Here is a 17,488-nt window from a genome sequence, read left to right on the forward strand (position 1 = left end):
AGAATCTCCTTAAAGGATTCCCAGACATAGGGTCATCCAGCCTCTGCTTGAAGCTTTCCAATGAAGGGAAAAACTCATCACCTTCTGAGGAGACACTTTCTAACGTTGTTAAATGGTTCTAATTTATTAGTGCTTTTTTTCTTAGCACTAAAGTGAAAGCACCCTTTCTGCAGCTTCCCCCACTGATGACTTTTGAGGCTAAACAACAAAAGGAATACCTTTTTTGCTATGAAAATATTTCAAATGAAAATAATTATATTTCCCAGTAAATCCAGTGTCTAAAATTCATACTCCTCATCTTCATCACTTTCCTTTGGATGTATTCTAATTCATGAAAGGCACCTTAAACGATGTATAACACACATACCACATTTTAAAAACATTAAAAGCTGCATGAAGTTGGGAGGCTCTGACAAAAAGGATAAAATCAAGGTCAGAAACTTTATTTCCCTCCGTGTTCTTTTGGCCAAACTTATATGTATTTTGATTGCTAATATGAGCAAAAAGGAACTCTCAGACCTTGGGCAGAGAGAATTCAATTTGTACACTATATGCAATCAAATTTGGCATTTTGTTCCAACCCTGTTTTGCCTGTGACATTGCCTTACAGAAGCTCAAGTCAGCTTCTCTGGAGAAATACCAGTGGTTTTAAGCAGTCCAACATTAGATGATTACCTTTTCCCTTGCACCTGGTTAACTAAGCCTCCCATTCCCATGAGTGCTACCTGTGAAGGCTCCGTGGGAGTAGGATAGATGGCACTGCATGGTCTCTCTCTAGGAGACAAGCAAGAGTTTTCTCTGGAATGTTTGTGTTTGTCAGACAGGAGAGGGGAGGCTAGAAGGAAAAAAAGAAGGCGAGATGGTCAGTCTGGTGGGGAGGGGAGTGGGTATTAGGATGCATTCAGAGGGGAAACCCCTTCTTGAATTCCCTACTCTCTCCGAAGTAAGACCCATATTTTCTCTGCAGAATGAAGGGTCCTGAAGGAGGAGTTTACTAGGGCACGAAGGGATATCTGGGCAATGTCATTTCCACCTCCTACTCTGGCACTGACCTCTGGCACTGGATGGGGCTGAGCTGGTCACGTTAGGTGAAGCAGAATGAGTAGAACTCAAGCTTGAGGTAGATGGACTTGGCTGGAAATACATGGGAAGTTGTTATCAAGCTATGCTTACAGGCTTTAAAAAATACAGAAATGCTTTATAAAGGCTAAACACAACTATCGATATTTTTTAAAAGTTAGCATGTTATCTTAAATGAAAAGACCCCTTTTTAATACTGTCAAATGTTATTAATTAAGAATTACTGAAGAAAGGAATTTGAATCAGGAACTATTCAATACTTTAAAATAAATGAAATTTCATTACTGTTAATACCATAGCTCAAAGTTTTGTCTGTTAGGGATCCTTGTGGAATCTGATTTTGCAAATTGATAAAAATGTGTTTTAAATATTATATCTGAAATGACATTCCTATTTGGCTAGAGGTTGTTTTATCAAAACTTTGTTTGTCTCCTAGAACAGTGCTCTGCACATAGCAGATACTTATGTGGTTTTTGGACTGAATTGATTTTGGGGCTTGTACATGAGTGCTGCTGGCTTGTTTCAACTGCTTAAGAGAACAAAATTGTTTTATTCTCTTGGTAATTTTACTGATGTTAATTTGATTGATAAAGTTTTCCCCCCATAAATTGTAAAAAGTTCAACTTTAGACCAGGCTCTTTTGGAACTACAACAAACTGAATTTTGGTGGATTTCTTAAGATTATTCATTAGTTTAGAATTTTTCATTAGTCCGAAGCAACCTTCTAATCTTATAGAGGAAACTGAGGTTTAGAGAGGCTAATTAACTTGGTCACATAGGTAGTACATGGCAAAACCAGGATTTGAACCCAGAACCTTTGATTCCATTGGGTTTCCCACTATACCACATGGTCAGATGGTAAAGTAATCAAAAGGGACAGATGTCATGCTTCACGCAGCTGATTTTGCAGTACATACATCTTTTCATCGCTCCCCACATTCACATATATATATAAATATATATATGTATATATATAAGAGGCTAACAGTCAACATTGATGAACTTTGACTACATAAATAATTGACAAGGCTAAACTAGGTTGTAATGTTTTTTCATACAAAAACCTCCTCCCCCCCAAACTCCCAATTTTATCATGTGAAAAAAGACCACTTAAAATATTAAGAATATCCATCTTTCCAGTTTATTCTGAGGTATCTAGTATGGATATCCAAGGAACAAAATGATAAAGAGGTATCCAAGCTTACCAAGACATAGCTTTATTAGGTTTTCCTTAATGTAGGGACATGCTTTCTCACAGCAGACGGGGGCAATTTTGGAAGAAATACTTTCCATTATCCCAAAGAGAATGATACTGTTAGAAGGCCTTAAAATATAAGTAAAGTCTTCTGCAAACTCTAAAATGTTGTAGAGTCACCAATTGTTCTTATAATTATCATCATCATTATTAGTAATTCTTGCACTAAGATAACTAATTGCTCTCATGTTCACACTTCTGATATAACAAAATGATTAGGAAATTCTGTGATTGGGGTTTGGGGGAGAGAGGTGAAGGGGAGCAATGAATATATAGTTATGACCAAAGAAATAACTGATATTACCTGCATGTTAAAGACTTCATCAGAGCTTTCTGATTGCCCTGTGATATTGCTTACTTCGGCAGAGGCTTGTGAAGACAATGAAGAGGAAGAATATCGGTTGACAGCTGGGTAACTTAATGGGCTGTTACAGGGGGGAAAAATGGTTGTTAACTCAGTCTTGGAATTGTACTTTATCATATGCTGGTATGGCATAAAACTGAAAGAAAAAAGTATACATCACATTTTGTCATCTCACATTTATCCAAACAGAGTCAAACGTTTGAATTTATTTATTTCTCATGCTGTTGCTATTTTACCTCTGACAGATGTTTGCAGTTGTCTTGTAGGTTAATTATTTCATTAAGAAAGAGTGTATTTGATAAATTATGCCATAAAGAATGAGAAAATTGTTCCAGAACATCTTGTGAAAATGCCAATGACTTGAAATATAAAATAATTCAGTCTCCAACTTACCTACGTCTAGGAATTACTCTTGCACCATCTGGACTCATAGAAGCAGGTGCTGAGTTTCTACAGACTCGAGGACTTCCATTAGGGAAATGGACAGGACTGGCTTGAATACATGCAGAGAACTCCTAAGGATAGGTTAGGAAAAAGAAATGCTATTTTAGAACTGTAATCAAATGAGCAAAGTAATTTGTAAGAAAGCATTTCAATCAATTACCTACGAATTCCAATTTAAGTAAAAATTCATCATAATATTTAGGTGATATTAAGATAAGTTTACATCATTATGATTAAGAGCACCCTCTACCCCAACCTTATTTTGGTAAAAATGTGAACATAGTGAGAAGACTTAACAGTTGAGATTTTCTCTGTACAAGAGTGTAGTATAACAGAATGACCAAAAGATGTCACTATTGGTCGTTTAATCCTCCCTTCTACTAAAAAGCAAATCACATTAATCAGACTGATTGTCCTTCCACGGCCAAATTGTGTGAGACCTTCTGTGTACATACCTGTATACCTAAGCTTGACTTCATCACGAAGAATTGATCAACCAGCTTTTTATGCAAAGGCCTCATATCTTGAGGTACAAACTTCTCATGTACTGCTAAACCAAATTCTAGAATCTGTGCCTTTATAATAATAACATAAAAAGAAAACATTCATCAATGAAACACAGTTCTAAGTTATTACCTCAACCCATATTAATCAACGTGGCCCATTAATTAATTAATCAACATAAGCCCATATCACTGTCAACAAGGAAAGGATATTTATTTTTTGGTGAGTGCAGGAAGAGTTGGGCAGGAATAGCTCCTGGGAGGCATTGGGCATTCCTTACCATAGGAAAGATGAGACTGCTCTCAACGTTTCACTCTCTGTAACCATCAGATTCTTAATTTTTTTTAGTTTCTTTTCATCTCAGAATTGTTAAAAAGGAGAAAAATGAAAAAATATGTAACAGTAACTAATTTTCTCTCTTGGTTTAAAAATCCATATATTAGTCTAGATAGGATTGAGATTTTATCTGTTATTTTATTGGTATGGGACAACAGTCTCAAACTTTTTATTTTTGGAATCCCTTTATTACACTCTTAAAAACTACTGAGGACCCTCCAAAGATTTTTTGTTTATGTGGGTTATGTATGCTGCTATTTACCATATTAGAAATTAAAACATCTTGGTATTATTATTATTATGCTAGCATCTTTGACCTTTCATACTCCTGAAAGAGTTTTTGGAACACAGAGATCTCCAGAACACTTTAAGAATTTCTAGGATAATAAATTTCTGATAAGGAAGGTCCCTCTACCAAAGCAAACCTCTACCTTCTCCAAAGTTTGTAACTTTAAAGAGCTGTTGGAGATATTTAAATTAGAAGAACTGCCCAGAACACATGACCAAAATATGTCAGATGTAGTCTTGAACCTAGCTATTTTTTACTCCAAAGAAGGCTCTCTTTACCTACCATGTTACAGTTTCATATGCTTGTATTTATATATATTTACTTTTATATATATATACATATATATATATATATATATATATATATATACTTATTTTCTACTTTAAAAAGAGATCAACTCTACTACCTTTTAAAAAAAATACAAAAAAGGCCTATCAATAGGCAGATGAAAACACGTAATTATAATGTCTTTTGTTCAGTTATGGATAGTACTGAATTGGCTTGATATTGATAGGATATTCCATCATTATTTTTCAAATATGCTCAACTGATCAAATGAAAAATTTTTTGAAGTAGGATTTAAAATCAATTATCTCCTTCACTTTTAGTATTTTATTTTTAAAGCTTTGCTACATGGACGCCTGGAAGATATAATTCATCATTAACAGTATGAACTCTAGTAGTATACAAAGCTTAAGAGAATCTCAAGTGAATTAGGGTTACGGTTTTCCAAGCATTTTCCAATCCACAAATGTCTCAAATGTGCTCAACTACTTTCTCTTGCCCAAAAAAAAAAAAAAAATAAATCCTCATCAGATAAAAAGAAAGAATAGTACTCCTTTTGATGAGAATTCAATGTTATAATATCTGGATTGAAAACATGTCATTTACTGCTGTCTCATTCCTCAAAAGACAATATTTTAAAGAAAAATCAATTGGGTTAATCCGTTCTTTTGTTAAAAAAAATTAAACAATTTTGAAAATTCATATTTGGGGGACTATTTGAAAAAACATCGATAAATACTTTAGTTTCTTAATCTTTTTGTGTCATGCACCCCTTGGGTAGTTTGATGAAACCTCTCTATCCTTTCTCAGAATCAACTTTAAAATATATAAAACAAAACATAAAGGATTGTAAAGGAAATCAAAATATTGTTTAAGAATAAATTCATGGATTGCTAGTTAAAAACCTCTACAAAAAACTGGTGGAAGGTTGATGTATTTCTATAGCAAAGCATTCAAAAGGCTCAAGTGCCTGAAAAATCTGTCAACATTGGGATCATAGCTGTAAGATCAGGAAGGGGTCTCAGAAGGCATTGTGGTTTAACCTTTTCCTTCCCTAGATGTGGCCATTAAGATTATTCAGCCTAGTCACTATTCAATTTACTTTTATTTTGAAGAGGGCAGAGGAAGTGGAGACAGAGTGATACGCAATAACAGGTAAGAAATGGCAACCCAAATATACAACAAGGTAGTGCAATAGAGAGACCACTGGACCTAGGAAGACTCCTCTTGATGAGTTTAAATCTGGTTTCTGACACTTATTAACTGTGTGAGTTTAGGCAAGTCACTTAATCCTGTTGGACTCAGGTCTGTATCTGTAAAATGAGCTGGAGGAGGAAATGGCAAAGCACTCCAGTATCTTTACAAAGAAAACCCCAATTGATCTCAAATAATCAGATGTGACTAAGAAGATGCAAAAACAACAATGTGCTTTACTACTTCTAGATCCATGAACCCCACTGTGGTTAAACTCTTTCCTGAGGCAAATGGCAACCTTTCTGTGTTTTAGTAGATTATTTCATGAGTTACTCATATCTAGAAAAATCCCATCTCTTCATATCAAAAATTCTGGTGACAGATCTTTCTGAATTGGGTTAAACTTGTCCTGCAATGGGAAACGTGGCTCACCAGCCTATACCCAAGCCTTACCCAGCTTATCCAAAGCTTTTATTTTGTGATTATAGCCTTTGAGCTATACATCAAGCCATGATGAAAGACTTGGTTAGAACTTTCATGGAGATTGTCTCTGATACGTATCTAGGCAACCAGAGAGATCCTGGAATATTTTTTAAAAGTCATGTTAGTTGCCAATAGTAGGCAAAATGAATAAGTAGTTGTATCCATTTTCTTACCTGCTCAAGCATCAGTTCTCTCAAGCGTGTGATTTTCTCTCCATCTTCTGGATGGTTTAAAATGTATTCTTTTACAAAGAATGCCTGCCAGAAACAAATAGTGTCAGTCACATCCATTGTGTAACCAGTGGGAGACTTACAAATGCAATTTTTGCAAAATTGCAGTCTTTGCCTCTAAGGAACCTACAAGCTAATTAGGGGGTAAAGATGAGCCACATATACATGCTCAATATAAAGATCAATAAATATGGAGTCAGAGAACCTGGATTCAAATTATACTTTTATGTAGACTTTGGACAGCTCAGTTAACTACTCAGAAACTGTGCCTCAGTTTCCCTAGTTGTAAAATGAGGGGATTTTAGACTTACTTGACTCTAAGACCAGCTCTTATCCTATGATAATAGGTAACCTTATGATGAGCCTATTTGAACATAGCTAATTAGCCTGGTTAGTGGCTAACAGTTTAATCTGCTAGAATTGTTAGCTTAATAGAGCCTGCCACAGCTTGCTTGCTGTTACCATATAAAGTCTTTGAGAAACCAGAATCATCTCTGTATCCCACTGGGGTGTCAAAGTAAGAAATCAGTGGATAATATAAAATCCATAAAAATATCAAATCAATTATAACTGAGGAGATAGTTGGACTCATTCCTAGAGACCAAGATCCGTCATAAAAGTGTTTCCATGGAAACTACAAGTCAATAATCATGAAAAAGAAGAATCTTAAGAGGAGGTCAGGGGTTCTTTAATGAAGGTGTTTTAAAAAATTATTTGAGGCATTATGTCCACGAACAAACTTTCTTTACATCAGTGGTGACTGGTGGTATGGAATTATCTTTCTACTAACAGTGATAGCATTCTGTTTTGGTTTAGAAGAATGTCAAGATGACAACCGGTGGTGGTTTCTGGAATAAAAAATTCCATCCTGCAAGTAGCCACCCACTGTGCTTACACACACTGTGAACCATCCAAACTTCATTTATTCATCTTTATTCATTTTTGTATGTACACAGGTTGGCTAAGCAATTTTTTGTGGGCTGGTAAATCAGATCTGAATTTTCAAATCCTGCCCCAGACACTAGTTCTGTACTATGGTCAATCATGTCAACTTAAGTATTGATTTCTTCATCTATAAAACAGGAATGATAACACCATCTGCTTCACAGAGTTGTGAGGATCAAAGGAGAAACCATGAAAAACATTTTATGAACCTTAAAGCACCATATAAATGCCAGTTGCTTCTATTATATACAATTCTCACCTCTTGGTACCTGGAAACTCCACCATTAACTGCTGCATCTATGACACCATTCAGACACATTGTGAGAGGGTTAATATTTTGCATCTGCCGAGTTTGACACTGGCTAATCAGCGTCTTCAGCTGCTGGTTCTTATTTTCCAAAACTTCAATTGCATTTTCCAGAGGACTCATTTCCACCTAAGAAGCAATAAGTCACAAAATAATTCCAAAACTTGAATATCCAGTTTGGATTACCTCTAACTCTTTGGGTTTCATGATTTTTTTTTTTTTATCATACTCAAGTAGAAGAATAGATGAAGGTAGAAAAATTGAACTAGCTGCAAGGTTTCAGAAGGTAGGGCTAAACCCATTCACTGAACAAATTGAAGTTGGGATTGTCAGCAATTCTTAAATTATCCACTGAAATGAGTAATTAAGAATTGACTATAATCAATTCTCCAAAGCAAATTCCTATACTTTTTATACAAGATTGAATGTCTCTGAAAACTTATTTTTATTTTCTTCAATACATGACAACTTATTTGAGAAATATGCCAAACATCTGATTTTTTTGACGATTATCCAAAAAAATTTATCACACCTTCTACATGCAAAATCATGGTGCTAAAGATTATGGTAAAATGACGAATCAGGCATAATTTTTGACTTCATGGAATATAGTCAAGTAAGAAAAAGAGGATATTTGTGTAAGACTATAACTGAGACCACAAGCTATCATATTATTGAAAAGATGAAAATTATGGGGAAGAAAAATGACTTAAATGCCAAGGTCTTCTCATGGAAGGGCAGTCTTTTTTTATGCTCAATGGTGTGGAATGATTTGTTTTTAATGATTTGGTAAAGGATGGAGTGGGAATGATTAATTACTTTTTTAAAAGATTTGGAAAATACATATTGGTATATATATATATATATGACTATTGTTGTCTTTCACTAATTATTGGCTTAATTAATTGAGAACAAAACAAAAGGCATTCTTCTTGAAGAGAAAGGCTACCAAATTATTAGATTAAAAGGCAGCCAGGTTTAATTTCTTTCAGTTAAGAAGGTAAGATCGGTATTGTTAAAGATTTCTTACAACATCCAAGACCAACACTGGAGAAAGAAATAATTTATAACCATGGTAACTTAGAATTTAATCAGTTATTATGGAGTTTCCTCATACAAAAGATTTCCCATATGGTCTAAAGTTGGCATGTTTTAGATCACAACTTGGATGACTAAATGTGAATCAGTTTTTAAAGAAATAGCAGTGACATCTCAAATGTTACTTTCCATATTGTCTCTTTGTCTTCAGGTATACATTAGTTTTCACTAGTTTTTTTTCCCCCTTTTTGTTGTAGATCTAATACAGAAATAATATGATAAGCTATTGCTAGGGATTTCTAAACTTTGCAAATGGCACAAGACTTTCCATGCTATGCACCTACCATCATACCAAGGGAAAAAATAGCATTTCAGTAGCATCCACTCAAGCCACAAAAAATGGATTTTTTTTTTGTTCTAATTTTCCATATGAATTGAATTTGCTTCTTGGGTTGAATCTACTTGGGATTTTTTTTTTAAACCACTGCAAAAATGAAGATGTCATTCAATTATTAGTTTAACTGAACATGTCATGTTATGGATGGTTTCACTGTTCACTGAATATTCCAGGTAGGGCAAGGGATTCTTGGCAGTTGATTTTGGAGATCAACTGCACCTGCTTCTTTGTTGGCAAGATAAGTATTCTTTGGAAAGGCTACAAGAAAGTAGCTGAGAATGACTTCATTATTAGCACATTTCATTCTGGATGGAAGCAGGTGGGGATCATTGAGAGAGCTGGCTTCATTTTTACAAGATGAAGCAAAACTTATCAAGTGGGGAGATCAGGTGCTGAAAGACCCCAGAGCTACAGCAAGGTCTGGGTGAGTAGAAACTAAAACTGGTAAATGGTGGCAGGGCAGCTCTAACCAACGGGCTCGGTGGGAAATCTGGATTGGCTCAGGCTGCCACCTCTATTTCTTGGATCTGAAAATTGGCAGGGGATTAGGGTTGTGTTTGCTTCTTTAGCCAAGATTTCCAGATGACTGTCATCTATCTGCATTTGGCCTTCTTTCTGTTCCTGGATCTGCCTAAACGAATGATAGGAATGCTTCAAAGCATTCAGCAAGACGGATCATAGGGCATTAATATACTAGCACATCTAAGGAATTAAATATGCCCCAAAGCTTTTAGTGGATATAAAAGGCTATATAATGGACAATATACTATTTTTGAACATTATACCTATTTGGGAATGATGCTTGATATGACAAAGATTCATTAACTCATGATTGCAATATTCACATGAAGGTGAATGTATTCCAACAATGAATGGCTTCAAGTGAAAAATTGTGAAGATGAACTACTTGGCTGTAAATGTTGATCCTTACCACTTCACGCTTTTCCACCTCAAACCAGCGGGAGATTCCAGGCAAACTCTGTACCAAAATCAATGAAGTTCTCTCCACCCAGAGACTCTACAAAATACAGAGATAAATATATAAATGAATGCAACTACTGAACTAATATTAATATTTACATTTCAGTTTTCTCAAACTTGGTTTATTCTTGCCAGCTTTAGTCCATCCAGTTACTCTGGTATGCCTTTATAACATGTTGATATCTTGGTAAATTATCTTTCCTGCACCTACAATGCTCAAGGCATTGTACTTATGTTCATATTCATCTTTCTTTTATAGACTTTCTAATACTTTTTTCCTTCTTTTGTGGGTGTCCAATCTCCCAGATCAAATACAATGGGAAAAGATAATTTTCCTTGTTTTATCTCATACAGGATTAACCATTTTAAATTGTCATTACTTCTTAAGGCTTAGATATACACTGATATTTCAATATTTCATTCATCCATGACTTTGAGGTATTTTCTTCAGCAACATAAATCTTGAGCCTCTATCTCTATGCCTATCTGTATCTAAGATTATTGTCTTAAGAGTTGCTACTGCTGGTGATGAGCTTCTACAGACAACTAGACTAGTATGATAGTCTAGTATAGTCTACCACTAAGTCCCTACTGAAAACCAAATGCCAAATCTTTGGGAACTTAGGGTCACGTTTGTGTCATAGTGATGAATAAAAGCATAACTTATGTGGAAGATAAACTAGTAAATGTATCAAAATAATTGAATTATAAGGATGAAACAGACATTAAAGACCATCTTGTCCAAATCATATTACATATTTTGAACCAATTAAATGGCAATATCACATAGCCAAATACTGAAAAAAATCAATCCTTGATCTTAGCTATTTATATACTTAAAAAGCAAAAAGAGTGCTCATCTTGGAATCACCAGGTCTGGACTTGAATCTTGCCTCTGCCATTTATTATTTGTAGTCTTTGAGCAAATGTAAAGTAAAGGTGTTGGATTAGATACCCGCAAAGGTCCCTGCCTGTTTTAAAACCCTATGGTTCTTATGCTCTGCCTCCTATCTTATACTGCTTCATCACATTATCTGATTCTTCTTACCACCCACTGTCTTACATGAGGGAAAGGGATGAAGGTACATTAATGCAGAACGAACAAGTTTTGGTGGGAAAGAAAGACAACAAGAACATGAAGACTCTAGCAGACAAACTTTGTCTTCTTTATGGGTTCAACCTAATACTACCTCTATTTCCTCATACAGAAAGTGGATTTTATCTAACCATGAGTAAATAATATTTTTCTATAAAAGAAGCTGCTCTACATATGTAAAAGCATGGTTAAAAAGAAAGGAGCTCTATAAAATAGGACCACCAAAGTAATATATTTCTATCCCTCCTCTGACTATTTTTTCTATGATTAATTTACTTTCTTTGGAGGAAAAAGAGGAGTTTGCTGAGTGCCCAGTTACAGTACAATAAGAATTCCCACTTGCAATGTTCCTCTAAGTTGAGAGGTAGGGCTGCTTGTAAAACAAGATAAAGTACTTTCTTTCCCTTTATTGACCCACTTCCCTACTCCAATATTTGTAAGGGCGATCTAGGCTTCTAGTTGAGCAGTTTGATCACAATAAGTTGGGACTGTATTACATGGCAGAGTTGGTTAAAAGAAGACCTTGTTCAATAATCCCTTCTGCACTAGTTGTTTGTAATTATTCAGGCATAGATAAATAGGAAATAAATAGCCTTAAAGTACTTGCAATGCTTCTTTTAACTTATATTTTGATTTTAGGTCAGTGTCTCTGTCTTTGTCTGTCTGTCTGTTTGTCTCTCTCTCTCTCTCTCTCTCTCTCTCACACACACACACACACACACACACACATGTCCAAGGAGTAAGATAGAAGATGAGATATTACATTTATTACTATTGGCATAAAGATATTGTGAATTATGAAAGAAATTTCCTTTACCAATGCAGGTCAGCACATTTTCTGCAATGTCTAGTCCTGGAGGGTTACCCAGAGCATTGAAAGCTTAAGTCATTTGTCCAGGGTCACATACACAGTAATTCAGAGGGAGAACTTTAACTCAGGTGTTTCTGGCTCTGAAGCTGACTATTATACCATATTTCATTTCCAAAGAAACATAAACTCTATATTTTGTCATTTTTAGTGGAACTCTTCAGCTTACTTTAATATTTCACTGTGAAATAGTAATGACTGGGGGCTCTCAAATTATGTCAGCAGAATATCAGCTTTACTGGTAGCATTTTTCAAGTTATAAAGGTTCAAAATACAGACCAGAAAGAAAGCCTGTGGGCCTATTATATGAGAATGAACCATACCTAATGATAAAGAAGCTCATCATCAAAAGGTTGGCCACCAAGAGATCTGTTTTCCAGTTATAACTTAAACAGCCAGGAGGTTCAAATCTTGCCTTAGACATTTACTACATATGTGACCCTGGAAAAGTCATTTGGATTTTCTAACTCTCAGTTTTTCCAACTATAAAATACAGATGATAGCATCTACCTCCCTGGGTTACAGTGAGGATTAAATGAGATACTACATATAAACCATTTTGCAAACCTTAAAGCAACATATAACTCAGAAAATGCAGAAAAGTTTTGAACAACAATCTCTCCAAATTCTTAAGTAATTCCAAAGTAATTGAATTTGTTATTTTAGAAAAAATATTAGTATGGTTAATAGCTCAAAAGATGGAATGATGATAAGGCCCTATGTTCACATTCTGTAGTTATAACAAAAATTTTGAAAAACAAAATGGTGATTTCATCATGGTCCATTCTTGAAGTTAGGAAGTGCTAGATGTATTCCCTCCTCTAACAAACATGATTTGTTGTTGTTTAAACATTTTTCAGTTGTATGTAACTCTTTATGAGCCCATCTGGAGTATTCTTGGCAAAGATACTGAAGTGATTTCCCATTTCCTTCTCCAGTTTATTTGATAGATGAAAAAATGATGCAAAGTTAAGTGACTTGCCCAGAGTCACACAGCTAATAACATCTGAAGGCAAATTTGAACTCACCAAGAAGAGTATCTCTGACTTCAGACTGGGCACTCTAGCCACTGGAACTGCTCCCAAAACTAATTACAAGCACTTATTATTTAGCCTTTCAGGGCCCTTGGTACTTAGTGACAACTTGCTGGTTAGCAATGGAGGAAGGGTGTCCATACTGGAAGTTTTCTACATTTCTCCCTGCCATACCTACCCAAAAAAGATCTACTTTAGATAGGATAGCTAAATAGGAAACAATATAACAAGAGTTTTTTATAACAAGAATTAGATATAAATTATGTACTTAGATAATAAAATGAATATAATAAACATTTACTAAGAACTTAATTATTTTTGAGTACTGACCACACCCACACCAGAATGTTTTCTACTGGTTGATCTCGTAAGTCCCTTCCAAATCCAAAATTCTATGTCTTTTTATAGAGCAGTCATCATGGAGGTAGTTAAACATCAAACTAAGTATTTTCCATGATTAGACTTTCAGAAGAATCTACTCTCTCTCCTGAGTGATGTATCTGATCTTCAAGATATCTCAATATTTAGGACAGAAAGCCATATTATATTCTAATTGCTGAAGAATTTTGCCTTTCTCTCTAGATTGTGTGATTACAAGTCCCATTACCCATCACTATTTCACCGTGAAATATTAAAGTTCCAAGATTTAGGACGACTTGGAGTATGGAAGGAGAGTCAAATGATTAGATTAGCAGAGAAAAACAAAAGATGGGTTCACCCTGCTTCATATGACAAGTTCCCACATATACATTCTCTAATAAAAATGGCAATTAAAACAAACTAATAAGATTCTCCAAAGGCTACAAATTTTTTTCTACTGTAAGAGAATCTATTTAAAATTCATCATCTTAAAAGTCATCATATTTAAACTTCATCACATTAAATCTGGGAATAAATTTCTTGAAGTTCCCATAATATAATCATGTTAACATCACAGATAGTAATAAAAAGTACCTTAAAAGTTTTGTAGGTAAAGACTCTTATTTTACAGATAAGAAAACTAAAGTCTAGAGAGTAGTTATTTATCCCAGGGATGGGACTGGAATTCTAGTCTGTTTCTCCTTTAGCTACACAAGTCTCATAGTAAAGTTTAACTCAATTAAATTATCAAATTAAGCATTTATTGACATAGTCCTGCTATATTTCCCAAGTTAACTGCTTTAGAAAGTTCAAAAGAATGAAAAGATCCATTCCCTGTCTTCAAAGAGTTTACAATATAGTTGAGAAGATATGACATAAAAAAGCTGAGGGTACCTTGAATTCATTCTCTTTATCTTTAGTTCCTTTGTGGAATGGCCTATCATAGCGAAACCTCCATATATGATTCACTTTATAAAAGCTTTTGATGTTGTCTGGGATGCCTTCTCTCTGCAGGACTTCTTGGCTCTCTGGGATGGGAGTCACAGCATATATCTGCAGATCTGTGTTCAAATGATTAAGGAAAGAAACCTGGAATTGCAAAAGCCAAGGAAGTTTATCTGGATCTAAAGTTTTTTACAATCAAATTGTAGATAAACATTAATTGTTTCTCTATGGTAAGATCTATAGAGGGAATGAGACAGGAACAGTGCTGCTGGCTCCATTCAATTCTGGGACAACCCTATTATTGCTCTTTTATTAACTCAGCAAAAAATAAATGAGATCCCAATTAATAGAAAATTTTTCTAAAATCTGTGGGCCATGAACCAACTACTGATTGTTTTAGGTAGGTAAATTTGGTGTCTGTTTCCAAGGCATAATATCTTTTGAAGAATTTTTTTTTAATGTGTAATTTGATTTTTGCTTATTACTGATCTGGGTTATTTTTTATCATTTATAATATAATTCTAAATCTTGCATTCTCTTTTGTGTCATTATAAGGGAAAAAATAGGTACGATCCCTAAATAATTTCCTTTCCTTCTTTTTTTGGTTTTTACTTTAAAATGGTATCATGGGTGTCCAGAAAAAAGCTTCCAAGTGATTTAAAGAATAAGTTTCATGGCTGTAGACTGAGTCAGATAAGAGTACCAGGGTTAATCAACTTTGCTTCTAATTCCTAGGTTCTGGTTGATCTCCTGTTCTTTAGACAGTGGCAAGTAAGATTCTGAAGAGCAATTAATAAAAGCAGTCCTGCCTTTCCTCATTTCTCCATTTCAGAATGAAAATACCAAAGAAAAAGGGGATAGTGAATTATGCAAATAAACAGTGCTATCCTTTCTCTGAATTGAGCTAGTTACTATTACATAATATGGAAGTAAATTAAGAGGAACTGCTAAAATAGCTTTGAAAAACATGGCTGTGCTGGAGAATAATTTTAATTAAAAGGAGATTTTCCTATATAAAGGATTTCTTTTCAACTCCAATCATCATTTTAAAAACAGAGCAGCTGGAAACTGTTTGCCAGGAACCCAGTGAAATTAAATGAGCAGAAAGAGACAGAAATACCCAGTATGTAGACATTTAGAATTACCCTTTCTTCCCCACAAAACAGAGTAACAACTCAACAACCTGGGAACAAAACTGGGCAGTGAATGGTCAGTGCCATTTGACAAGACCACCACCCTCTTGCATGTATGGATACACTGTGCTTCTGCCTGAAAGATGGTCTCATCAGGCTGATTGGCATGTTGCATAGCAATGGCATGTGGAAACTCATTCAGCATCCGTTGCTGGAAAGCTTCCAGTCTTTCATAGTCATGCCCTCGGCAAACAAATTCTTTGTTCTAAAGGGGGAAGAACAAAAAAAGTAAAACAATAAGCAAATTATTGAGATGTCTGAACTATAAAAAGTAAAACAATAAGCAAATTACATTGAAGAGGATAGCAATATTAAAATAAACAATGACAGATCTTAGCATCCGTTTGCATGAAGTAATACTAGTCTGAAAATGAGAAGTTGGACTACTTTTAAACTATACAAACTAAAGGCTACATACTTTGTTTTAAAGCTTATGAAACAACCTTTTAACATATACATTTTTTTATGGGAGTGCAGGATTTGCTTCAGAGTATGAAACTTTGAAAACAAAGTCAATCCATTCAGTCTGAACACAAACATGGATAAGTAAAATGAGAGACTTGGATTAGATAATTTCAAAGATCCAATCCATCTTGTTTTATAACTCTACAGCTTGGTTAAAAACTATTATATTTCTTTATATTTAATTGTTACCACCAAAGAATATCAAATTAATGGCTCCTGTGTAAATAGATGAATGAAATGAAACATCAATCATCATTTAATGGCTGAATTTTTTTTTAAAGCAAAGCTTATGTGTATGAAGACAGTTTTGTAAAATCTTGGAGTGTTATAAGTAAAGCTTTATGAGCTCAATGAGGATATAATGGGAAAAGGAAATAATTCTGAAATGAACTTTACTATTTGGTGTGATAATGCAGGGGAACCTTGCTCTACTACAATTTGGTATAGAAAGAAGCAATGTGTATAATGGAATCACTATGTAGCAGAGTGGAAAACTGGATCTGGAGTCAAGAAAAACCTTCATTCAGATCCTGCCTCAATATATTGGCAATGAGACATAAATTCTCATTGCCCAAATAGAAGTTACAGCCTTTAACACTGTAAGATAGATAAGCTGCTGACCTGAATTAATTGATAAAAGTTCCACACTGGAATTTCTCTTCCCTAATCATATGTCAGAACCTTCCCACCAGTATATAACTATGTATAGATAAAGATAGAGATATCTCTCTCTAGATAAACACCTATATTTCACTATATGTGTGTGATATTTCATATCACAATGATTTCAGAGAAATTAAAGGCTCTGTTAGATCAGTCATATTTGTTAAGCTATTTTCTATGAGAAAATAATAGATATTTCATGTATTTTATGGTTTTAAATGGTCTTGACTTATCAGGAAAGAGAGAGAATTTCTCCTGGAAGAAGAATGTACAGAACAGCTGAAGCACGGAATTTTCAAAAATAGTCCTGCAAAGCACATTTTTTGCCAACAGAGGGTAATGCTTTCCTATTGTTCAGGAAGAAATCACATTAATATGCAAGAAATTTTTTTTTTTAAAAAAGAATGACTTAGAAATTGATATATATCCTGGATAAAACATTTTCAAGGGATTTATTTAATGAAATTTATTCTATTAATTGATGCCATTTTCTAATTTGCTAAACTGTCTTCAAAAATTAATGACTCTTACCTCTTACAGATCTTTCTTACTGTAGCTTTAATTAACATTAATTGTGCTTACTAGATACTTCAAGGAGTTCATATTATACTTCATAGATATTGAACTAGGATATCTTGGGTAGAGATTCCAATGGTGAGAGAAGGGTCAAATAGTTTCTTTTCTTCTACTTCCCATTTCAAAAATAGCCACCCTTTGTGACTGTCTGCGTGA

The 17,488-nt window shown here is 34.5% G+C and overlaps 1 protein-coding gene across 7 annotated transcripts in view; it reads right to left on the reverse strand.

Annotated features, from left to right (window-relative positions):
- DOCK4 (dedicator of cytokinesis 4) overlaps window positions 1–17,488 on the reverse strand; it is a 500,144-nt gene that overhangs the window by 12,173 nt on the left and 470,483 nt on the right. For 3 of the 7 annotated variants that reach the window (XM_031938825.1, XM_031938824.1, XM_031938826.1), the window contains 10 exons: window positions 15,692–15,833; window positions 14,385–14,551; window positions 10,083–10,169; window positions 7,669–7,845; window positions 6,408–6,491; window positions 3,599–3,718; window positions 3,093–3,214; window positions 2,640–2,760; window positions 1,053–1,134; window positions 726–835 (listed from right to left, as the gene is read on the reverse strand). In XM_031938825.1, coding sequence (XP_031794685.1) covers window positions 726–835; window positions 1,053–1,134; window positions 2,640–2,760; window positions 3,093–3,214; window positions 3,599–3,718; window positions 6,408–6,491; window positions 7,669–7,845; window positions 10,083–10,169; window positions 14,385–14,551; window positions 15,692–15,833 — 1,212 coding nt within the window. The remainder of the gene's footprint in view (window positions 1–725; window positions 836–1,052; window positions 1,135–2,639; window positions 2,761–3,092; window positions 3,215–3,598; window positions 3,719–6,407; window positions 6,492–7,668; window positions 7,846–10,082; window positions 10,170–14,384; window positions 14,552–15,691; window positions 15,834–17,488) is intronic. The other 4 variants (XM_031938829.1, XM_031938830.1, XM_031938828.1 and 1 more) reach the window with 2 other exon arrangements.

The sequence above is a fragment of the Sarcophilus harrisii genome, chromosome 5 (genome assembly GCF_902635505.1).
Source record: "Sarcophilus harrisii chromosome 5, mSarHar1.11, whole genome shotgun sequence".
Taxonomy (NCBI): Eukaryota; Metazoa; Chordata; class Mammalia; order Dasyuromorphia; family Dasyuridae; genus Sarcophilus; species Sarcophilus harrisii.